The 25,338-nt window shown below is 36.4% G+C and overlaps 2 protein-coding genes across 7 annotated transcripts in view; one reads left to right on the top strand and one right to left on the bottom strand.

The window, feature by feature from the left end:
- The window catches only part of LOC117330967 (kinesin-like protein KIN-14E), a 56,686-nt gene extending 54,457 nt beyond the window's left edge, over window positions 1-2,229 (top strand). For all 3 annotated transcript variants that reach the window (XM_033889555.1, XM_033889554.1, XM_033889556.1), the window contains one exon: window positions 1,171-2,229. In XM_033889555.1, coding sequence (XP_033745446.1) covers window positions 1,171-1,308 — 138 coding nt within the window. In that variant the 3' untranslated portion in view covers window positions 1,309-2,229. The remainder of the gene's footprint in view (window positions 1-1,170) is intronic.
- Window positions 2,230-13,201: 10,972 nt separating this feature from the next.
- Window positions 13,202-25,032, bottom strand: LOC117330966 (DNA-binding protein HEXBP-like). 4 transcript variants are annotated; one of them, XM_033889550.1, is made up of 6 exons: window positions 24,914-24,974; window positions 21,163-21,269; window positions 19,925-20,066; window positions 18,685-18,792; window positions 16,370-16,634; window positions 13,202-15,958 (listed from the first exon to the last, which is right to left on the bottom strand). In XM_033889550.1, the coding sequence occupies exons 3-6, from the start codon at window positions 20,046-20,048 to the stop codon at window positions 15,838-15,840; spliced, it is 618 nt and encodes a 205-aa protein (XP_033745441.1). In that variant the 5' UTR covers window positions 20,049-20,066; window positions 21,163-21,269; window positions 24,914-24,974; the 3' UTR covers window positions 13,202-15,837. The 4 variants fall into 4 exon arrangements, with proteins under 4 accessions (XP_033745441.1, XP_033745440.1, XP_033745444.1 ...); XM_033889549.1 differs by lacking the exon at window positions 21,163-21,269 and having other exon boundaries at window positions 24,914-25,032; XM_033889553.1 differs by lacking the exon at window positions 18,685-18,792 and having other exon boundaries at window positions 24,914-24,968.
- Window positions 25,033-25,338: the final 306 nt, after the last annotated feature.

Genomic DNA, 25,338 nt, shown 5'->3' with positions numbered 1-25,338 from the left:
GACCTGATCTGGTGTCCAGTGTCCTGATCTGGTGTCCAGTGGCCTGATCTGGTGTCCAGTGACCTGATCTGGTGTCCAGTGTCCTGATCTGGTGTCCAGTGACCTGATCTGGTGTCCAGTGTCCTGATCTGGTGTCCAGTGGCCTGATCTGGTGTCCAGTGACATGATCTGTTGTCCAGTGTCCTGATCTGGTGTCCAGTGTCCTATAATCTGGTGTCCAGTGTCCTTGTCTGGTGTCCAGTGTCCTATAATCTGGTGTCCAGTGTCCTGATCTGGTGTCCAGTGTCCTGATCTGGTGTCCAGTGTCCTATAATCTGGTGTCCAGTGTCCTATAATCTGGTGTCCAGTGTCCTATAATCTGGTGTCCAGTGTCCTATTATCTGGTGTCCAGTGGCCTGATCTGGTGTCCAGTGTCCTGATTTGGTGTCCAGTGACCTGATCTGGTGTCCAGTAGCCTGATTTGGTGTCCAGTGACCAGATCTGGTGTCAAGTGTCCTTATCTTGTGTCCAGTGTCCTTGTCTGGTGTCCAATTGCTTGATCTGGTGTCTGGATATCAAAACATTATGCTTACATAAACTTAGTGATTTATAATGATAAAATTAATTCCAATTCTGATTGATGAAGTTATTTGTACTGATTGATCATGTTAATTCTGATCGAGATTTATATAGGTAATATTAATTCTGTTTGACAAAAATAATGATACATTTAATTGTCATTGATGAACATAACTACGATACTGATTGGCAGAATAACCCAGATTTATTTCGTTTTCTGTAACTGATAGTAGATGGGCAAATTACTCTACTGGATGACGAACTTTCCCACCTAGTTAGTTGACCGCTGGGCGACTGGGTTTGTTTTTTGTTTAACGTCCAATTAACAGTCAGGGTCATTTAAGGACGTGCCATGTTTTGGAGGTGGAGGAAAGCCGGAATACCCGGAGAAAAAACCACCGGCCTAAAGTCAGTACCTGGCAACTGCCCCACGTAGGTTTCGAACTCGCAACCCAGAGGTGGAGGGCTAGTGATAAAGTGTCGGGACACCTTAACCACTCGGCCACCGCGACTGTGAAAGCCTAAACCATGGATAAATGTTCTCTATAATTGATATTGGATTTTAATTTCACTTAGGCAGTGTTTTTCCATGATGTTTATTGAATTTTTCAGGCGTGTCTGTTTGTGAATGTGAGTCCTGACGCGAATAACTCCAGCGAAACCGTCAGTACTTTGACATTTGGTGCCAATGCTAAACAAGTGGCTCTCGGTCAGGCGAAGCAGAACATCAAGAAAGGGCTGGGATCTTGATGATGAGCAACAGTGCTAGACAATCTTCTGCTAACACTGACGTAACAAAGGACTCTAACTGTTCCTGTTCTCGATGACCACTCCATCCTCAATCTTCAATCCCACCATTGAAGAAGTCGGGATATCAACTGTCTATAATCCATTTGTTTACAGAGCAGCTGCCCTTATGTAAATGTTTTAAAATCAAGGTTTATATAAAAGCAATCATTGTAAAATAAGGCCAAGGCCTTGGAGTTGAGGAGGGGACAATGTGAATATAAGTAGTTTATTTCCAGGTCAGTACAGAATCGTATTTGACCTAATGTGATTGCCTTTTGTCCGTCATCGTGAGTCGTCTATTGTGCATCTGTAAATTATTGACATTCTCAACTTCTACTAAAAAGTGACGAATTGATTTTGATAACATTTAGCAGGAACCTTCCATAGCCAAAAGTGTGGAATCAGAAGATCCATGCCCTTCAGGGCTCTTGGGTAGGGTCTTCAGACACAAATATATGCTGGAATAAAATAAATTTTATGGATTTGTCCTTTATGGAAATTTGTGGAATTTCAGAACTCCCCGACTTTAAATTCCCTTCACCCACAAGAGGTCAAATATGTCAACTATCTATAAGAATCTTCTGTCCAAAGTTCCAGGAGACTGGGAGTCCTCATAAGAATCTTCTGTCCAAAGTTCCAGAAGACTAAAAGTCCTCATAAGAATCTTCTGTCCAAAGTTTCTGAAGACTTGGATTCCTGATAAGAATCTTCTGTCCAAAGTTCCAGAAGACTGGTAGTCCTCATAAGAATCTTCTGTCCAAAGTTCCAGAAGACTAAAAGTCCTCATAAGAATCTTCTGTCCAAATTTACCTTAGGATGGATCACCAGAGTTTCCTCATTTAAACTTTAAAGAATTTTCTCAAGGTCCAGAAGACATCCCATGAGTCCTAACAGAGACCTATATACTAGGGACTCGCAACAACCGCTTTTCTCGCATAGTCACGACCTCACCTATTGTTCTCATAACCGGAGGTATATTTAGCACGAGATCTAGCGAGACCAAGCGCTGCGGCTGCGCAATAGGTGGATATCGGAGTTGTTTATATTAGTGACATGTGCCGTGCCAAGAGATGGCGACGACTGTCTGTGCACATGTGTCACCGCGTTTTGGCCGAGATAACTTCACACTGGCGACAGTTATACCTATGCACTGTAATGTATATCGGAAGATGTGAACAACGATATTTAAGTAGTGTCTAATCGAAAAAAGCACCATTTTTCCGTTAAAGATTCATATAGAAACACATGGAAAATGTCGTCCGATTTTCTGCCATTAGACGATGATCTAAATTTAGATGTTATAGAGAAATATACTGACGACGATTCTTATATTTTCGATAGTGATACTGACTTCAGTCAGTGCTTCCCTAATTATACCGGACTCTTACAAGGGGAAATATAATCACCTGTGTTATTTTCTTTGTATCTAAATACAGTTTATTAATGACAACTGTCCAAGTATTGAATTACAGATGCTTAATCTTTTCTTGCTTATGTATACATACCGACGACATGGCTTTATTTGTTAACTGCCCAGAAGATTTACAAATTATGTTTGGATATATTTGTTAACTGCCCAGAAGATTTACAAATTATGTTGGATTCTGTATATGCATATTATACCATAAAATGGAATCTGGAGGTCAATGTTGATATAACTAAAATCATGGTGTTTAGAAATTGTGGACAAATAAAAAATAATGAGCCATGGAAATATAATGAATAATAATGACAATATAGAAATTGTTGACAGTTTTAAATTATTGTGTATGCTGTTCAACTACAATGGGAAGTTTTACAAAACACAAAAACATTTTGCAGAACAAGGCAGAAAAGCTTTATTTTCTCTGACAACTTCTCTTAGAAATCATTGCTTGAATGTAGAAACTTATTGTTTTATTTTTGATTCGTATGTAAATAGTATTTTACGTTATGCACCGGAAATATGGGGATTTCATAAAGCACCAGATGTCGAAAGCGTACATTAGAAATTCTGTAAAAAAAAATACTTAACTTAATAAGGTGCCTAAATCAACTTGCAATGACTTCGTTTACTGTGAATTGGGTAGATTACCATTAACTATTATGAGAAAATTAAGAGTGTTCAAATATTGGTGAAACAGTCGGATAATCTGGTATTGAAAACATGTCTTGATGAAATGGTAAATGAGAATGACGTGTGGATATGTGACATTAAGAATGAATTAGCCGCTTTAGGTATTGAGTACATTTTTTATTCTAATTCACCAGTAGACTATGTTTTTAAAAGCATTGAGCAGAGATTGACCGATGTTACAAAACAAAACATGTTAACAGATATCTAGTTCGTCGAAAGGTAGATTATATATCGATATCTGATAGATAGCCACTGTGTACAGTTTTAAACCTATAGAAACTAAATATAAATGTATGTGGAGCATCCTCACACAAATTAAATATAGAAATAGGTAGACATAATAATATTACCCAAAAAAATAGAACCTTTAACAATTGTGATTTTGGTGACATCGAGGGCGAGTTTCATTTTTTTTTTATATGTCCATTATATACAGGTCTGAGGGTAAAATGTATAAAACAATATTACTACAAAAGACATTCTGTTTTTAAATTAATCCAACTATTATCTGTTAATAATGTTAGAGAGTTGTCAAATTTAGGTTACATGTAATATCTATATTTGGCTTGCAAAAGACAAAATTTATTAGTGTAGATAATTTTATATTGAACACTCTCCTGTACACATCTGTAGTTGTTTAATGTTATATATCTTGTATACCTATAGGCCTTATAGAGCTCATCTGCACCCACCACTAGACCAGTGATTCGTTGATTTATTTCACCAGCAGTTTTACAGTATAAAAACCAGCATTAAAAACAATGCCTTTTATCTTTTTTTAGAGATATTTCTTGTTTATTAGACAAATGCTATAGCAAAAGTCTTAAGTAAAATGAAAAAAAAAAAAAAACCACTGTCATGTTTGATGATTGATTATATTTTATTATTTAGTATTAAAAACTTTGATAGTACTTAGGTCATGTACCAATGGTAGATCTTTTCTTCTTTGGCATTCTGAAAAAAAAATAAAGTTTAATAAGTATTGATACATTATGGTATAAAATAGGCAGAGAAGCTTCTATAAGATTTAAATTTGAAACATTCAAATTTCAAATACCCTGCAGTAAATTCATATACCCCAAATGTTGATTAAACAGATTCGTAAATTCAAAATTAACCTAAAAAGATATATATCTAAATATGAATGGACTCATTTAAGTTTAATTAGGGAATGAGGACACACCTGAGGGATTTTTGTCTTCCAGAGTACAGGTAAATATTTAGATTGTATACTGCACAGCATGCCTTTAGTAAACTCTAGTATTTTGGGGAGATGGAGATGGACATGGCCAGCCTCAAGACAGGTGTTGACAATTTTCACGGGGCAATAACTAAATATTCACAATGAATTACACAACAAATTTGACTAAACGCGATACAGTAACTATCGAGCAAGAATTATTTGAAAACCATTTTGAAATTGGTCAATAAATAAAAAAGGAGTTAAACTGAAACCATGTAGCACTGTCCTTAACACCAGCCATTCACAGTATAACCATAATTTGTTTTGTTTACTATTTTCACTGGGCAATTACTAAATATTCACAATGAATTACACAACAAATTTGACTAAACGCGATAGAGTAACTATCGAGCAAGAATTATTTGAAAACCATTTTGAAATTGGTCAATAAATAAAAAAGGAGTTAAACTGAAACCATGTAGCACTGTCCTTAACACCAGACATAAGCGGCCCGACATAAGCTAACCAGCGCGGTAATCGCCGTGAAAAGAAGTTGAACGGTCACATGTGCAGTCTTCCGAACATAAAGTACGGCGGAATACGTTTGAAACACCAGTTTACATAAAAAAAATTGCACTTACGTTTGATTCCCGTGATTTGTTATCGGACAATAGTCTTCTATGAGCTGTGATAAAGCTGACCGTGTTTCAGGCGTACTTTCAATATGGCGTCTAAACATTAGGAGCAGCAATGCACTCTGGGATAAATCACCCGAACTTCCGCTCGGCGGTGACGTTTGGTAAGCCAATGAGCTTGTTGCGAATCCCTAGTATATAGGTCTCTGGTCCTAATTAAGGTTTATGCCAGCAGACTTTATCTTACAATTCACCAATACATCAGTGAATCTTTAAATCTTTATTATAAAAAATAAATTCCTGAAGCTTACAAAAGTCCAACGTTAAATTTGAAAAAAAAAAAAAAAAAAAACATTATTCTTTACTGTCCAATTGAGTGATCCAGGCCCTCTGGACCTCTTGTTTACAGTGTACACCTGGGGAGCACTCTGTTTTCATCATGTTGTTGATAAATTCACGGTTGCTTCATTTTCTAAACATGTACTAGAGATCTACTTATGATGTTTGTATGATATTAAACAACAATTTGTACAATCTGTATATCAAAACTTGGGTGACCATTAAGGCCCATTGGGCCTTGTTTTATATTCTGTGTCACCTGGAAATAGATTTTCTCTCTTAAAAACGATCTGTATGGGGCTGCTCTCAGAATTTGTACATGCAATTTATTTATAGTAATAAGAATTGACTGTATGTGTTTTTATGTTTTTGTACATAAGTATTGTTGTACATGTATTTATTTTTAGTTGTTAAAAGACTTTTACTTATGTACTGTGTATATTTTGACCTGCATTCTGTGATAGATCTGTGACCTTGGGTATTCTCAAGGTCATTATATATTATTTATTTCATCAACTCATTCAGCATATTTTTTTTGTTTATATGAAATGGCAATCTTGTGTATGTTATCCCATTTACTGTTCATTGTAAAGAATTTTTGTTAAATATTTGAATGTGTGTGATTGTTGGAGGTAATTGTCTGCCTCTCATTCAGACAATGTATTTAGTCAGATCTATATCTACCTCCCTTTTAATGGCAGATATCAAAGGATGTCATAGATCATTTCTGAAAAAATATCACAGATATTTTGTAAAATATTATCTAATCTATATTTTTTTGTTAACCCTAAAACTGCTGGACAATTCTTTACATAAATTGTCACTAACCATGCCTGTCTGGACCAAGTGACAATTTTAAACATAAATTGTCATTAACCTTGCTTGTCTAGGCGAGGTGACAATTCTACACATAAATTGACACTAACCTTGCTTGTATGGGCCAAGTGACAATTCTACACATAAATTGTCACTAACATTGCCTGTCTGGGCCAAGTGACAATTCTACACATAAATTGTCACTAACATTGCCTGTCTGGGCCAAGTGACAATTCTACACATAAATTGTCACTAACATTGCCTGTCTGGGCCAAGTGACAATTCTACACATAAATTGTCACTAACATTGCCTGTCTGGGCCAAGTGACAATTCTACACATAAATTGTCACTAACATTGCCTGTCTGGGCCAAGTGACAATTCTACACATAAATTGTCACTAACATTGCCTGTCTGGGCCAAGTGACAATACCTAGTCATATCTACTCACCATTAAACAATTAAATCCTACCATGAATGACTTCTGTAGTAAAAAACAATTTTTTTCGTATGAGGAAATTTATTATTTGTTTGAATGAATATCTATTCTAAGTATGCTTTATATGTGATGGGTTACATTTATAATGAAGAACCTACCGGGTGTAACATATTGTCAGTAGGACCTTTTTTTTTTCAATAATTATAATCTTTTGGAAAAATATTCAACTTACAATGTTAAAAGAAGCATATAGAATAAATTTAATCCTCTCTAAATTGTTAGAAATTTGACAAATTAACTCCAGTAAAAAAAACTTTGTATGTATCGGCATATTTTTAGTCCATGCTAATAAACATGTTGTTCTAGATGTCAACTTTGTTCCACAACAGAATAGACTAGTATACTTGTAGAATATTCATCTGTAGATATAAGCCCCTGCCCACAAGTAAGCCTTGAGGAATCATGTATTTTACACTAGAAGATATAGGGCTTTTGAGGATAAATATGGTACGTTACTTTTACACGAGAGGAGGGGCTTATTCGAGGATAAATATGGTACTGATCTTTTACACGAGAGGAGGGGCTTATTTAAAGATAAATAGGGGAGGGTCTTATTTGGGGATAAATACAGCATTCATGTAATTTAAACAACATGTCCTCTGATGTATTGAAGGAAACCTTGACAAAGTGTTAAGGTATTTCTTTGTGTTGGTAGTGTGTTACAAACTACATGGGACACATTGTCTTGGCTTGTGCAATAGCTTAGAGTCATAAAGCGATTGACTGGGTATGCATGTTCCGTGTTCTGTTGTAATTAACATATCGGCATTATGATGTTATTGAAATGAACAGTTTGACTTGTGTAGTGTTTTGCAGTGATTTTTATCCTAAATATTTATTATGTTATAGCGTAATATTGTAGTTGTAGGAGAAATACATTTGAACTAGAAAATTTAAGATATGTTTTCTTCGGTTGATATTTGTCAGGTTATAATTTCAGTATCTTTTAACAGATATTTTTGATCTTTCAAAACCTGTGATTGTGAATAAGATTTCAGAAGTAGAATATTTTTATGTGACCCTTTGATAGGTCATGCTATTGTGACCTTTGGGAAGTAGTATCTTATGTGACCTTTGAGAGGTCAAGTGATAATGACCTTTGAGAAGTATATCTTATGTGACCTTTGAGAGGTCATGTGATTATGACCTTTGAGAAATATATCTTGCGTGACCTCTGAGAGGCCAAGTGATAATGACCTTTGAGAAATATATCTTGCGTGACCTTTGAGAGGTCATGTGATTATGACCTTTGAGAAATATATCTTATGTGACCTTTGAGAGGTCATGTGATTATGACCTTTGAGAAATATATCTTACATGACCTTTGAGAGGCCAAGTGATTTTGACCTTTGAGATTTATATCTTATGTGACCTTTGAGAGGCCAAGTGATAATGACCTTTGAGAAATATATCTTGCGTGACCTCCGAGAGGCCAAGTGATAATGACCTTTGAGAAATATATCTTATGTGACCTTTGAGAGGTCATGTGATTATGACCTTTGAGAAATATATCTTACATGACCTTTGAGAGGCCAAGTGATAATGACCTTTGAGATTTATATCTTATGTGACCTTTGAGAGGTGTGACTTTTGAAAGGTCATGTGATTGTGACCTTAGAGAAATATATTTTAAATGACCTTTGAGAGGTCAAGTGATAATGACATTTTGAGAAGTACTGTAGTATCTTATATGTCCTTTGAGAGGTCTTAGGACATGAATTTCTATTTCATAATACAAATGGACAATTAGTTGATTAAAAATGTAATTTTATAAATTTATGACATATACCTATGAATTGATTTAAGTGTGGTACATTAGAAATGTAGTAGTGTTGATAATGTTGATTAGTGATACTAATTTATTTTTATAAAGTGTTATAATTGTAAAGACAGTTAAGTGTTTCATCATCTTTATTTTTATTGTATTTATTCATATTGCATACTACAACAAATGTATCATAAAAAAACAAGGATAAAGCTCAAAAATCAGACTGAATATAATTCAAGAAAGCTTTGTGATATCAGGTCATCTGACCCAAAGGGTCAGGATGACCTATATAGCCATCATGCTCCATTCGTCGTCATTTCCCATGTGCTAGCTGTGCGCCATCTCAAAACTTTTCATATTTCAAACTTCCTCTCAAGTTTCATTAGTGGGATTCAGCTTTCACTTACCTGAATGATCCTGAGATGGTCCTGACCAAGTGTTGGTATTTTTTGGGTCGGTCCAAAATCTAAGATGGCCACCTTAACTGGCCGCCATTCTGAAAAAAAAACATATTCTAAACTTCTTCTCCAGTTCCACTGTTGCCATTGACAGCTGGAAATTGGTGGGAATGTTGAGGAAGGGAAGCCGACAAAGTGTTGTTATTCTTCGGCCAGCATAGCAATTACAGCCATTTTGTAAAGTAATCATGGTTTTCATGAACAATTTAATAATATACATATTTTAAACTTCTTCTTAATCTGAAATTCCAGATTACTGCTATGGCTACCATATTTTGAAGAAAAAAATTCTTACTTCTGTAGTTCAACAAGTGGGATTTAACTCAAAAGATTGATTCCGAGAAAGTTCTGACCTAGTTATTTTTTGGGAAGTTAATTGCTCAGAAATCCAAGATGGGCACCTTGACCAACATACAGTCTTGCCCAATCCCAATTGTAGTCTGTGCGTACTATCATAGTCCTCGTAGCCAGATACTATTTCAAAACTCAGATGACTGTTAAGGCCCATGTGCCTCCTGTTATGTCAGGTGAATTATGAAGATATTGACACACTATTCAGCCAGATTTCTTGATAAATCTATAAATAGAATTGTCTGGTTATTGTTATCCAAATCGGGGTACAGTAGTCTATCTAATGAATCACCTTGTCTGTTAATGCACCTGTTTGTCTATTTGCAATATCGTGAAATATCAGTTTTTAGCCCACTATCTGATCAGATGGAGGACTATTCAAATTGCCTTGTGTCAGTGGTCCGTCCGTCCGTAAACAATTCTTGTTATCGCTATTTCTGAGAAAGTACTGAAGGGATCTTTCTTAAATTTCATATGCAGGTTCCCCTTGGTCTGTATTTACACATATTGCATTTTGGGACCAATCGGGAAAACAACATGGCAGACATGCAGCCATCTTGGATTTTGACAATTGAAGTTTGTTATTGCTATTTCTCAGAAAGTACTGCAGGGATCTTTCTGAAATTTCATATGTAGGTTTCCCTTGTCTTAATCTGTCAATAAAGGTTAACCAATTGTAGAATTTATATCAGTATTGTGTCAGGAATCCTGAAAATCATTGTTGCATATAAATGTAACTACAATCTGATTGGTCAGGAGTTAGTTTCTCAGTCCCATTACGAGACTTACAGAATCTTTCACTCCCTTGGGGGTAGGCGGGAATCTCAACTTAAAGGGGAAGATTCTTAATTTGCCAAACACGAGGCTTGCCGAGTATTTGGCAGCTTAAGTATCTTACCCTGAGGGTACACTTCAGCTTTTATGTGTTAATTTTAACAGGTAATATGTAAATGAAATTCTATTTAGTTCACCTGCCTGAAGGACAACCAAGCTTTTGCTGTGGTGTGGCTTCTCTCCCTTTGCCAGCTATAACTATAAACTGAAATGAAAAGCTATAAAATTGAGTTTCCCATCCATGAACTAAATCAGCTTTAACATACAAATAAATTATCATTAAACCTTTCAATAGTCGTGACTTTTTAGGTCATCTGACCCAAAGGGTCAGGATGACCTACAGCCATCGTGCTCTGTCCGTTGCGTCCGCCGTTAAGATTTTTTCTTTCAAAACCCTACTCCTCCTTAACCCCAAAGTGGATTATTACCAAATTTGGTGTGAAACATCATTTGGGGATGGCAATAATATTTCATATTAAATGAGGCTGGTCTGACCCCTGGAGCCGGAGGGGCGGGGCCCCAAATGGGGAACTTTGCTGAATTTTTGCTTAACAACCCTACTCACTTGGGTGGATAACAACCAAATTTGGTGTGAAACATCATTGGGGAAGGGCGATCATATTTTATGCAAATGAGGCTGAGTGACCTCTGGGCCCCCCCCCCCCCCCCCCCTCCTAAACCGTTCAATGGATTACAACGATATTTTGTATGAAACATCACAATAAAGGTGATGGCAATCATAATTGATATAAATGAGGTTGGTCCGATCCATGGGGACAAAGGGGTATGGCCCCAAATTGGGAACATGGCTGAAATTTTGCTTTAAGATGCTACTCTTCTGTAAGCCAAAATGGATAAAAACTAAATTTGATCTGAACCAATGTGTCCCTGCTGTAAGTGTTTGTCAGATGACCCTTAACACCCATGGGCCTCTTGTTTCCTTAAGCTGTAGAACAGATGAGCGATATACAGACCCAATTAATGGGCCTCTGTTTAACAAAGAATGGTAGCCACATTTTTTCTATATATATTGATTTTGTGCTCAGGTATCCAAAATGTTTAATTTACTACTGTTATCTTATTTAGGAAAAATATAACGACTGGTATACTATTGTCTAATTAAAGCATTTTTTGGTTAACTTTATAAACTGTCATATATGTATGGAGCAAAGATAGAGATAGGTATCATTGTTTGTGACAAGCCATTTCCATACAAGAGATCTAGGAATGTGAATTTCAGAGTAACAAGGATGGTTTGTGTTCTAGATTCCAGACGCTGTTCCTATATTATGATTTTTACGTAAAAATACAATTTTGTTTTACATGTACCTGTTCAGTTGTTATTCCATTTGTGTCCCGCACATAACATTATTGGTAAGGTTGTAATTTTGACCATTTATGAACTCCCAACACTTGACAAGACATTTGTTTAAAACATTAACATCTGCAGGAGTCTTCTTAGGATAGGCATAGGGACTTGAGAATTAGTTACAGCTGTATTTGGACCTCCCATAGTGTGTATAGCACATTTTCAGACGTTTTGGGGAACTAGATTATAATTCGGTAAAAATGACTACCCCGGTGTTCATTATATACATTTTTACTCCCCCAGTGTTCATTTTTTACCGAATTGGGGGTCCAACAACACCATCCCTCAGATCCTGGAGGCTCGACAACACCATCCCTCAAAGCCTTGGAGAGTCAACACCATTCCTCATAACCTTGGAGGTGTCGACAACACCATCTCTCATAACCTTGGAGGTGTCGACAACACCATCCCTCATATCCTGGAGGCTCGACAACACCATCCCTAAAAGCCTTGGAGAGTCAACACCATCCCTCATAACCTCGGAGGTGTCGACAACACCATCCCTCATATCCTTGGAGGTGTCAACAACACCATCCCTCATATCCTTGGTGTCGACAACACCATCCCTCATATCCTTGGAGGTGTCGACAACACCATCCCTCATATCCTTGGAGAGTCAACACCATTCCTCATAACCTTGGAGAGTCAACACCATTCCTCATAACCTTTGAGGTGTCGACAACACCATCCCTCATATCCTTCGTGGTTCAATAATGTCAATCACCCCTTAGAACCTTGGAGGATCAGCAACACCATTCCTCAGATAGAACTTGCAACCCAGAGGTGGAGGGCTAGTGTGTAGTAATTGTCCGGAGTAGTTAAGATGTCCTGACACTTTACCATTAGCCCTCCACCTCTGGGTTGCAAGTTCGAAATCCTCATTGGGCATTTGCCTGGTACCGACTGTTGGCCTGTAGTTTTTCTACAGGTACTCCGGCTTTCCCCCCACCGCCTGGCACGTCCTTGAATTACCCTGGTTGTTGATATGACATTAAATAAAATGAACCCAACCATCCTCAGTTCTTTGAGGGTTTAACAACACCAGCCATCACTTATATTTCTGGGGGTTCAGCAACAGTACTATCCATACCTCAGACCTTTCGAGGTTTATTAACATCAACCATTGCTTAGGTCTTTTGGGGTTCAGCAACACCAACACCAATCCTCGGTTCTTCCAAGGATCAACTAGACCGCCTCCAGTGCGAGTGTAAACCCTAAATCCAAACTTTAACTAGAGTAAATTGTTCAGCAAAGCTTGCCTATTGATGGCAAACTTTGTTTATATTTATTTAAAGTACCCGTTACTTCAACAATTGTTATCCGATAACACTGAACATTTAAGAATTCAAATCCTCCCAGGTTTTATGCGAATTGTTATCAAGTAATTGAATCATCATCTTTGTTGTATTGTGTGTATAACCACTCCAATATAGTTCACAACTGTTTACTTATCTTTCTCGGCAAACATAAACAACCAAAAAGACAAGTTTACCTCCTTGTACATCAGTTTTATTGGAAAAATTTTCATAATCATCAGTTCATTGCTTCCAATACATTGGACTGGACAAGCAAAGTCGCGTATCAAACACAAAACGACTTCTTCCAAACAACTTGGAATGATTTTGGGACGACAAGTACATAATGCTGATATTTCAATAGTCCCCACTGCTAGTTATCCAGTCTACCAAGGTTTGGCAGCAGTGGACTGCATCAATATTGGTGATATTTTAGAACTGTGAAGAAAATTTGATGTGAAATCCTGCAGATTCTCTTTTGTATCCAACAGATCTACAGGACATTGAAATACCAGTGACTGGCACCTCCGAATGAGAGGCCACGCCATAACGACTATGCACCAGATACACCATTGCTTTTCCAAATTCACATCTGTCCACATTTCCACAGTATTGTAAAGTATCATCTACATTGATTATCTCCAAAACAAAGCATAACACAAGCCAGGCTTGGGCTGATCAAACATTTTCTTATTAATATAATTGATAAACTATGTAAACTCCTCACTCCACCAACTTGAAAAATAAGCTGCCTTAGAGAGAATGTGAACACCACCTCCTCTTCAACCTCCTACTAGGCCTACCTCCTGTAGACAAAGCAGGGGATACCAAACTGGGCCCAACATAAACGTCCAAGCTGAAATAGTTGGGGTATATAAGTGATGATACGAGGATTTCTCGTAGAGACACACTAGATAGGTTTAATCACCACAAAAATTTGACACTAGGGCTCAAAAGTTTTGTATCCTCTGCTTTTTAGACACCATCTCCTCCCGACCATCAACACCACCAGCACGGAAGCCATTCCACCAAACAGAGCAATGGCTGCCAAAAACAGTTACATACAGCGAATGGTTATACGACTTTACTTGGACAGTAAATAACTGAAGTAACTGAACAATTTAACAAAAACTACACCACTAATTTTTGTTTGGTGTATGGCTCCTTTGAAATATGTATATTTCAACATTTCTTTAAAAGTATTAAAATTTTATCTCACACATTCAAGTGAAATTAAATCTGCCTCATAATGTATAAAAATATGTCTCCATCAAAAACTTCAACTGACAAGCATGACTTTGACCTAGACAATAGATTCAAATATATCAAACCTACTGTACAAACCTTATTTCTAGAACCTTTCCATGAACATTTATTGACAAGCTGAAATGATGCACATGACTAAAAAATCCTGCATCAGTTTCATCAAAACATTTGAACAATACGTGTGGGATAAGTTGCTCGATATTGCACTACAACCAAACTTCAATACTTCCATTTCATCATACTTGACAGACATTTCACATTATGTCAAGAAATTTATTTTACAATGTAATACTTTAATACACTTTGTAATATTAGAATTTTAAATTCCCACTATTTTTTATGTATTTCAGATATTTCCATTTAATTTGTCTGAAAGCAAACAAATCTGCAATGTCTCCCAACTGAACTTTTTCAACAAAAATGAATAAAAGGGAGTTAAAATCACAGCTTTAATTAATGTCCTATCCATGATTTTATTGTATTAAATAATTGTTTAACAAGGAACACAGTACAACTCTTCTTGGATCCTTGCTTTAAAAAGCACACAAAAAACCCATTTATACTCATTCATCAAGTCCATCAGCCTAAATAGACATGAAGAATGGTACAAGAATATGATCTACTTCGACTCCTGAATTTGCCTTTACTGAAAATTTTCCTCAATTTCCAGCTCAAACAGAACTTCTCAACTTCCAGATTTACTTTTTAACAGATATGAGAGTTGAAAAGTCACCAGACTTTAAAATCAAAATGCAACTATGGATAAACGATGAATCTGGACCAACGTGCCCTACCTCACCACGACTCGGAGTTCAGTACAGAAACACAATACAAACATCTATGTACAAAAGTGAATAAGCATCTAACACTTTGTGGAATGGAACTGGGCTTTGGGAGAGGTCAACACCCAGTACAACAAACCAAGCCCAAAATACACAAGACCTCGGCAAAACAGTTTCTTTGCAATTAAGTTTCTGAAGTAAACAAAACATTAGAATTTATTCCAAAATTAATTTGGCACAATTTTTTTTTTTTTGTAAATCCATAAATCCACCTATTTCTTTTCCAATATCCTTAATGCAGTTTGTTTAGCATGCATAATGAAATAATGACCAAAAATAAAGTTTACAATCACCAAAACTTGTTGTTGATGATGCTTATTCAAATACAAAATAGTAATAAACTTTTCACAAAACAGAAACGGACAGTATATAACAATGTCACCTATATATGTATGACAACCTCCCTTGTTAGAAGACAATACATCAAAGTTTCATTATATTACCAACCCCTTTACCAAAACAACAGACCAGTACAAGAATGACAATGAAATGTTTTCAACAATAGCCAAGGATGATTCAGACACTAAGCAAAAATTAACACTTACAAAAAAAAGTTTAATGGGTAGTGGTAGACCATAATTTGATGCAGACATAAAAAAAACAAGGGAGGTTCACACACAGCTCCTACAAATACTGTAATTAAACAAGGAGATGTTACAATTGTCCCATGATATTGTCACAACTTGTGTTGTTTGTGAGTTCCGTGGTGGGTGTCTCTTTCTAGGCTTCATTTTCCGGGCAGTCCCGAGCTTTGTGCCCTAATTCAGCGCACTTATAGCACTTCATACTCGAATCATCGGAGCTGGGACAGTCCCTGGCAATGTGTCCATGCTCATGACATCTAAAAGAAGGAAGCAAAAATTACTAAATTGTATCTGGTACAACCAGGAAAGTTTAATTGTTTAATAGCCAGAGATGAAAATGGACTAAGGGCAAAAAGGCTAAAAATTAGATTACTCAATCTTTTCAACGGGAAAAATTACAAGTTTACATTACACTGATATTCTCAAAAAGGCTGAAATCAGCCAATCGGCTGAACATTTTCATCTCTGAATAGCTTACACAAACTGGCTAGATCTGTCATAAGTTATGAACAGAATGTATTTACAATCGCTTTTCCTGGCTATTTTCCAGAGTTCCAGTAGTGTAGGAGATAAGACTCTGGATAAGACGGTGAAGAAATGACAACACACCTACTCCTTACTGAATGTATTTAATCAACCTAGCTTTAGCAGATGTTATAAAACCTTACTTGTAACATTCTCCGCCACGACCACGTGATGATTGTTGTTGATTTTCTGTGCAGTCCCTGGCATAGTGGCGCCCGCCACAGTTAAAGCAACCATCACCACGACCACGACCACCACCACCACCACCACTTGAACTTTGGCCATCATTATTAGGGCAACTTCTGGCCAAATGGCCCTCCCTATCACAGTTGTAGCATTTCTTTGGCTTGGTAGCCTCCTCACACTCACGGCTATAATGACCAATCTTGCCACAGTTGAAACAACTGCCTGAAATACAAAAGAAATGTTAACAAAATTTGAACTGTTTAATTTTTTTCTGTTCCTAGCACTAATGGCTTTCTTCTTACAACACTTTCTTCTTGTCTCGTCCATCAACTATATTAAAGTAAATTTTACATTCTATACAAAACTATAGATACAGCAAGAGCTCAAACTTGGGGATAATTTAGTAGTGTTCTGTCTCTGATGTTACCACTGCTAACAATTTCTTAAATCCTTGTAATTAAGGAATTACACTGTAAAACAATAGCTTCACATTTTTAACAATGATCATAGTAATTGTGCTGTACCAATCCTTTTTTTATTTCCCATGCTCACGCCAGGCAGACGTCATATAATCTATCATGTTAACAACTGATTTGCACCTTGATTCAAATTCTGTAAGACCATTTCTTATGCATAAATGTACATGCTAACACGACAGCTATACAACATAGATAAGGGGGAATAACTCTTGAAAGAGCCTGCATTGCTCACAAGGCAGTGTTTTTGTTCCCATTATTTTTCAGCCTCTCATGGCTTTCGAGTTGGGGAAAACTCATCGACATTTTGAGAAATTCGGGAAAATACCAAATTGCAAAAAAAAAAAACAGTACCGATTTTGTCAAATAAATTTATTAATACATAGTTCACCATGTTTTCAGGATTATTAAAGGAAAATCAAAATGTGCCCATAATATGCCATCATGGTGAGATATGACTTGTTGCTAGTAAAGTTTTATCGTTGTTTCAATCCTTTGAAAAGTTCCTCTAAATCAGTCAACGAAAGCTCCTTGTTCAGGTGGCAAATCCTGGTTAGAACGAGTATTCATCTACCCTGCATGCACTGCACTCCGACAGGGTATAGAAATCCGTCCTACTCAGGCTACAGCTGATAGTGTAGCAAGCCCCGCACCAGGCGGTTGTATGTACACATATTTTTGAGTAGAATTTACATAACAATATATGGTTTTGATAATTACTATCAGTATCATAATTAATGTATCGTTAATTCTAACAAGACCTCCGTGTCTTTTTCAGTCGGTCGTTTGTGTAGTACTTGGTTTTACGATGTCTGCATCATTTTAGCGCTTGAAATCACTGACAGAGCATTTTAATGATCAAGATCGAAAAGATGTTACATGTTTGAAGTGACAACGTTCAAATTAGTTAGGTTTGGAAAATACTTAATGGCTTCGGAAATCGCGATGTTATATTACAAAATGTCAGGTTAAAGAAACAAATTTTTTTTCCTCAACTTTATTAATTGCGAAACTTCATTGAAATTTTGGGAAAATACAACATTTTTGGCATAGGGGAAACAGCCGATATTCGGCAGTAAAATGGGCCAAACAAAAACACTGCAAGGATAATGATGTATTAATCATGGCAAAAAACCAGTGATTAATCGGGCTATTTTGGGGAAAAAAATATTTCCTACAAATTTGGAAATTTTAATGCAGAAATTGAGAAATTTGAAACATATATAAAAGCCATTAAACATACATATTGGATATATTTTGATCACTTCAATTTGTTTGATTTCTTTTTTTCATCATAATAGTGCAACCATTTTTTTTGCATTTCATGATCATCCAAGTGCTTTAGAGTGAGTGAAATGCAACATCATGGGAAAAAATTGGTCAGGGTCAAAATATCTGGAATTAAAATTGGCAATTTGTTGAATTTCAGCGGGCCAGATGGTATCCCGACCCCATTTATATAGGCTGAAAAATCACTGAATACATTTTCTTGTTAGGGGCTCTTCTGGCCCAGCGAGATCTTACTCAATAACCCATGAAGTGGTCAAAGACACCAGGATGCTAGGTATTAGGTATTACTGGTTTTCTCGATTTTATACATGGTGACAGACGAAGACATGCACCAGACCATAGTCATGACCACAGGTATTTGTTAATGTGATTTGATTTATCCTAGACTACCAATGCTGCCTAAATCAAAAGAAAAAAAAAAGTTAACTTTATCAAACATTTGCATTACCAGGTAAAAAATGTTAATTGTCTAAAAGTAGACCCTGACGCCATAAAGGGAGACGCACCCTTCTCTCTTTCCTGGCCAAATCCATTAGAGTTGTACCAGCGTGGCTCTTTTTCATCCCGACATTCTCGAGCAAAATGGCCAAATCGATTGCACTTGAAACACTTCACTGATATTAAATAAACAAATAAACAATATAAACCAGTACCTGCTTATACATAATGATCAGAAATACGAGAGTATATCTAATACACACATATACTTTCATAGACTATTTTTTCAGCAAAACTAGGTACAATGAAATTGTTTTTATATAAGACTAGAGTAAGACCAATTTTTTTTTTGAAGAATGCTGTTTTCTTGGTTGTCTGTCTTCAGTAACTATATGCTGTGACATGTCATTAATAATATATCAACAGAACTCTTAACACTGTGAATACATTCTGACATTTATAGTCCGATAATATATAAAATCAAAAGATGCACACATGTCTTAATATAAATATAAAATGTACATTCACATGTTACATTATGCATATAAAACATATTCCAGTGCTTAATTAATCAAACCTAAGATGCCCTCCATATTATAAACTGCAGTGCAAACTTATACCCCAAAGTAGCAGAGATTAATACTCAACTGAATCCCACAGGGCTGCCAACATTTACAGCCAAATGTATGTTAAAGCATGTTTTCTTCATTTATTTATTTAAAAAAAAATATCATTTTCCAAACTTTAAATAAAACTCCATGGAGTAAGATCTAATATCTTGTGCTCAAAATAAATTAAATTGCAAGCAATTGCATCTTAAATTCTAAACATTTCCCCCCAGAGTTGGAGGTTCGAGGATATGTCTCTGGATCCCCCTAAAAGGACTACCTCATTTCAAAACCTGGCAGTCCAGTGGTCTGCTTTCAGAAATTTACATATAATTATAAGCAAGGAATAATGAATAAATGCATGAAGAATGCTGAAAAGAATGATATGTGCAAAAATCTTAAAACATGCATTAACTGAAAATTAGCAAATGCCTTCCAAATTCATTTTTTTTTTTAAAAGTGAAATAAATTATTGCCCAATAAATATTTGGCTAGCAAACAAAAAGCAGGGTACTATAATTAATAGTTAAAAAAAGATATTTTCATCCTCTACTCATGTATCAAGTTTCATTCAAAAATCTGTAGGATGCCAATAGCATCAATCAATGTTTAAACCTTAATAATGATATTACTGGTTAAAAATCACAGAAATCTTAAACTGTTGATGTTTTTGGTGAACTTATTGTATAATGAGACCTACTGTCTTTGCCACCACTCCTGCCTCCGCCCCTGCCACCACCACCACCACGTCGGTCACCACTGCTACATTCTCTTGCGAAGTGGCCAGGCTGGCCACAACTATAACATGTCGACAACGAACTCATCCTAACTCTTCAAAGCTGCTAAAAAACAAAACACAAGATCCATTTAACACTAATGATAGTCTGATATGGTTTAATTTTATAAATGGATAATTATGTACAAATAATCAGCTAACAAATACTGGATTATTTTTCTCTTGATTACACCAATACTGGTGTTCATGCAGGCAACAACTACGCTAGTACTCCTATAATGTTAAAAGATTTAACAACAACAAGAGCTGTTGGAGAACAGCATAGCTTGTCTCGCAAATGTTTGTCAATAAATAATTAAAATATATTAATTGGAATGGTTTCGCAAATTGCATTAATAATATTTATATTGTTTACTTGGATCAGATTATGTTTTGTGAATTCATGCAATTTTCAAAACCATACCATTTTATATATATATAAATTATTTATTGACAAACATTCGCCTGAAAACGGGGCACACAAGGTGCCGTGGATGATTTCATCCAACCCTCCGCTATGTCTTACTCGTCATTCTCGGGCGAGAAGTCGTCCATATCAATGTGAGCAATTACCGCTCCCTGCCTAACAATATCCTCGTGTCCAAAACCTTCAAAATCAGGTTCAATGTCACTATTTTCATTAAAGATATTTCCAATATTATCGTCGTTGTCACTGTCCCAGTCAGAGTCAAAAGCGGCCGCCATGATTTAATTTTACGATTTGTTTACGATCGCTGTCGGGGCCTGTTCAACAGAGCATATCGTAGTACTCCTGCAATGTGTATACGTATACACACCATATTATGTTAGTTTGGGGCCTACACAACCAATCAGAATTGTTTATATTTATAAACACGTGGATGGAAAAACACTACGAGCCGTGTGAAAAGGTTGTCAACAGAAAGACATTTGCGGTCACCAACATTACGAGACCGATACTAGCGGAACAACATTTGCGGTGACAAGCGCTCAAAGGGTTAAATGTGTGAACACATGTCGAGTCATTGTATAATTTCATATTCTTGATAATGATAAAACGTCCAACTCCTGTTGATGGATCATTCTCTTGATCCTAATAAACACCAATTATTACTGCCAATAATTCATTACCCGCAAAACCGACTGCGGTAAGTAATATTATTTATACAAAATGTTAACTTAACGTTTAGCGATGTTTTCTTCAGCAAAAACGCCTTTATTCATAGCCTCCCACAGCGTAAATATGGCGTCATTGCTGCCATTTTGGTAGCCATGTGATAGCAAAAGAGGCCTAAAATATATATAAAGACATGTGTTAATCGGAATCAATTGTGTGTTTTGACTTAATAGGAATGCAAAGCAATATCTAACCATGTGGTAAACAAGAAAGAAAACAGTTTGGCAACTGAAACTGGAGCAAAGAGACAGAGGTACCGATAAAATCGTTAATATTTCCTTACTTACCCTTTGTGACACCCCCTTGACAGTGATATTATGAAAGCTAGGGCACATTTGTTTTAGAAAACATAACTTTCAAAACTTTAGAATGAAGCGCAACCGTGGGCAGGGTCAAAGAAGATGAGTATTCCACACCGCAGGGCCCAGGAAAAGCACTCATCCGCTCATCCCGACGAGTAGATTTCCCGACGGACGAGTGGTTTTAATTGTCAACTAGTCCGTCGGACGAGTAGAATTTCTCTGTTATTTCAGTATTCGTTAATAAAATTGCTTAAAATTTGATGCATTGTTAGTTGTATTCTTTTTTGTGCCATTATTACGAAAAATAGCAAAATTTCTGCATGATAGCAGGTAAGTAGGGCTATCGTCGTCTGTAAATCGGAAGTCATGTACGATGACCAATAACCTCCGAGGGTTCCGGGTGACATGTTAGTATAATGGGTGTTGTCCGAGAATGTCTGCATAAAAATGGCACAACGAAAATTGGATGGTTATTTTTATTGTCAGTCAACCTGAAAAACAGGATGGCAGTTGTGTTGACACGACCGATTCAAATGAAAATGGTAACCCTTATGATTTCTGACAAATAACTGATTAAGTCACAGCTATATTTTATACTGGTTCATCGAAAACTTTCTCACAATTTCTCGTGTAATGTGACCTATTTCCCGATGTTTACATTCGCTACATTCCTGTATTAGTTAAATCATCGGTCTTTCTATCGATGGATTAAATTTTTACTAACGTAATGAACATTATAAGATCAAGCGTAAACGTATTGAATACAATTGGTAAACAGCCATGTGAAAAATGAGAATGTTGTATAGCAGATAATTCTGAAATTTTCTGGACAAGTGAATTCTTTGTTTGGACGAGTACTTTAATTCTGGCAACTCGTCCGATGGACGAGTGCTTTTGAAAGTTTTTCCTGGGTCCCGACACCGAAATGTAATTCGCCATGATTTTCGAAGGGGAGATAACTCTAATCAAGTAGTCGAAGTTTACTAATGGAATATAAAAATGTACGGTAGGCCTATTAATATAGCGTTGTTACACAAAAAAAGTGGTCAATTTGAGTGGTGATCACTTGTTTTTATGGATGGTTATAATATAACAGTATGTTCTTTAATTTAAATGCAGATTCAGATTGCACTTGACTCATTTTTTTCACGAAGAAATCAATTCAATAATCAAATATATTTCCATTTTCATACAGAAAAACAAGAAATTTCTTAATTAAGGAACACCAGACTGCCAGTGTAGGCAAATTTGTCAAATTTCAACGGCGTCATTCGATCATGAACATTTTGTCCGCGAAACTTTGTACTTCATGAACATTTTATTTACCCTACAATAGAGCTGAAACGAATAGCAGATTTTGGCATTCGAATATACAGTCGATACTTAAGAAAATGTAATTATTTCTGATTTACTAAGCTTAATAGACGACTGAAAAGCTTTAAATAAGTAACAGTTATATATACAACTGAAGAATGGACAGAACTAAGTCGAAAGCTCACTTTAATAATCGTAAAAAAATTACCAAGTTCGCGAAAGTAAACATGGCTGGCCTACCTGATTGACGAGCTTGTGTCTGTCATATTGTCAATGGCAAGAGAAGGAATATTTGCATTATAAGACCAACAAATAATTATAAAAAATCAACGTTCACTACATTGGGTCCGTACGTAAAATAACATGAAATAAAAACGACCGCGAACTTTCCACATGGTAAATTTATCTCTGTCGGTTGAGCGCTTGTAACCGGGAATGTTGCTATTGTTTCAAAGCGTTTTATTGACACTGACGTAATGCATATGGCGCACCACATAGTTGGCAGTACTGTACACAGTACGGATATGAAAGAACACGTTTTCAATGCCCCCCTCCCCCCCCCCAGAGATGATTTGCTATGTTGGATGTATAGTACCTTTGTAAGTTAAAACCCCTAAACATAGCTTACATTCTGCTTATGAATTATTGGAATTTAGCTGGAAATGCTCCCAAACTCAAATAGAACGTTAATTTGTACATGTTTCAGATCAAAGGACGAAGGTAATCTAGGATTTGGGGAATATTTTTCTTGATGGGGAATTTGTTTTTATTCATTGGGGAAAACAAAATCAGTGGGGAATACTACCTTATTTCGGTAGTAAAAATGGGCTAATAAACACATCTTCCTGAAGATAGTTGCCTTATTTTGTGAAGAAATAGGAAAGTATCCTTTGATGGTAGAATCCAGATGTTTTTCCTACATTTCAAAGTGCCATAACTGTCAATTTTGAAGGTATAGTCTTCATTTTTGCACCATTTAACTCTATTTGCAAAGACCTTTCCAACAATGTATAACATGAAATGTTTCCTATAATTTTAAAAAGTAGCCTGTTATTGCTACTATCTATTCCACAAAATCAAACACGAGGCTACGTCCATTCGGAACCACATGTGTCAGCTTCTGGTTAGTATTTATAGAAGAAGAAAAATTAGACCCTACTCCTAGGCCTACAATATATATATAATAACTAATATTTTTGTATAGACCTTAACCAGCAGCAGACGCATGCAGGGTTGTCCCTGTCATTTTGTTTTAGAGAGTCCCAGGGACTCCTCAACTTTAAAATTGGGAGTCCCAGCAGAAATTGAGGAGTCCCATTTTTAAACTTTGTGAAATCGTCATGTGTACTGTAATCATTATAGCAACCAAAGAAACTTCTGATGGTTCGCTGCATTGTTACATATTAAACTTTGTCTAGCTACATCATAGTTGTTTGACGCTTCGATTTGCCAAACCTAAGATTTTTACCATTTCAAACTCGCGGAAGACTCAGATTTACCCTGATCATAAATGACCTATATATAGCTATTCAAGGCCTAGATTTGTAAAAACATTGATACCAGCGAGAAATCAACACGGCACAATACCGACAAAAAGTTATTTCATTAGATGTTTGTCTATTTATTATTGCGTCCCATGGACGCAAATACATTTTTTGCGAGTCCTTCGTGATTTTTTTGCGTCTAAGACGCAGAAAACCTTCGTCCGGGAAAACCCTGGACGCATGTGGTAAACACCAGCGATAATTCGGTCAAGCGGAAGTTCAACAAACAACTTCCGCCTGACCGAATTTTTCCAATGTTTGCCAAAGACAGTAACTGGAATACTCAAATTTGTTGCTCACTATTTCATTAAGTCTTCCTGTGGATAAAGAATATCAGGAAATCGGTGACTAATCTTATCGCGATATTACCGAAATTATTGACAGACTCAGAACGGCAACATAGTCGTATGAATGTATTGTAAACCACGCGGTTGTTGTTGGGACCATGTGGTGTTCATTGCACTGGTCAAATTTACGCATTTGTATGTCCTAAAACCAATGCCATGTCAAAATATCAACGCGTTTATCACAAATGTCTCGTTTTCAACAAAACACACAAAAGAAAAACATATTTTCCTTCCTTCATGTTATATTTTACCTCACTTCTCTCCCTGCACCTCAATCTCAGCCTAGCTCCTTTGCGCGCGGTGATCATGTACGATTTTGCACACGGTACATTATTCGGGGAACTCATTTAAATTACATGGCATATTGTGAGGCCCCTATGGGGACAAAGACAGGCATTCCTTCGGGGTGCTTACCATATCACATATGTGATAATAGATCCGAGCTTTATCGGACTGCTCTCGTCGTTTCTTCGAATTTTGCCTCCCGACTCCATTTTCTTTCTAGCAGAAATCCCGTGTCAACTCATGCTATACGTCATTTATTTCGGTTTTCCTCGGGCTTTTTCCATTCGGTAGCATTACACTCGGACAGATTTCGGCTGGGGTATCATATAGAACACCAGTTAGCATTAAAAAAAATAATCAGAGACTTGTATATCAGATTTCTACGTCTCTG

Source organism: Pecten maximus, chromosome 7 (genome assembly GCF_902652985.1).
Source record: "Pecten maximus chromosome 7, xPecMax1.1, whole genome shotgun sequence".
Classification (NCBI taxonomy): domain Eukaryota; kingdom Metazoa; phylum Mollusca; class Bivalvia; order Pectinida; family Pectinidae; genus Pecten; species Pecten maximus.
Note: the sequence above shows the minus strand (reverse complement) of the source record. Positions and strands in the feature narration are given on the sequence as shown.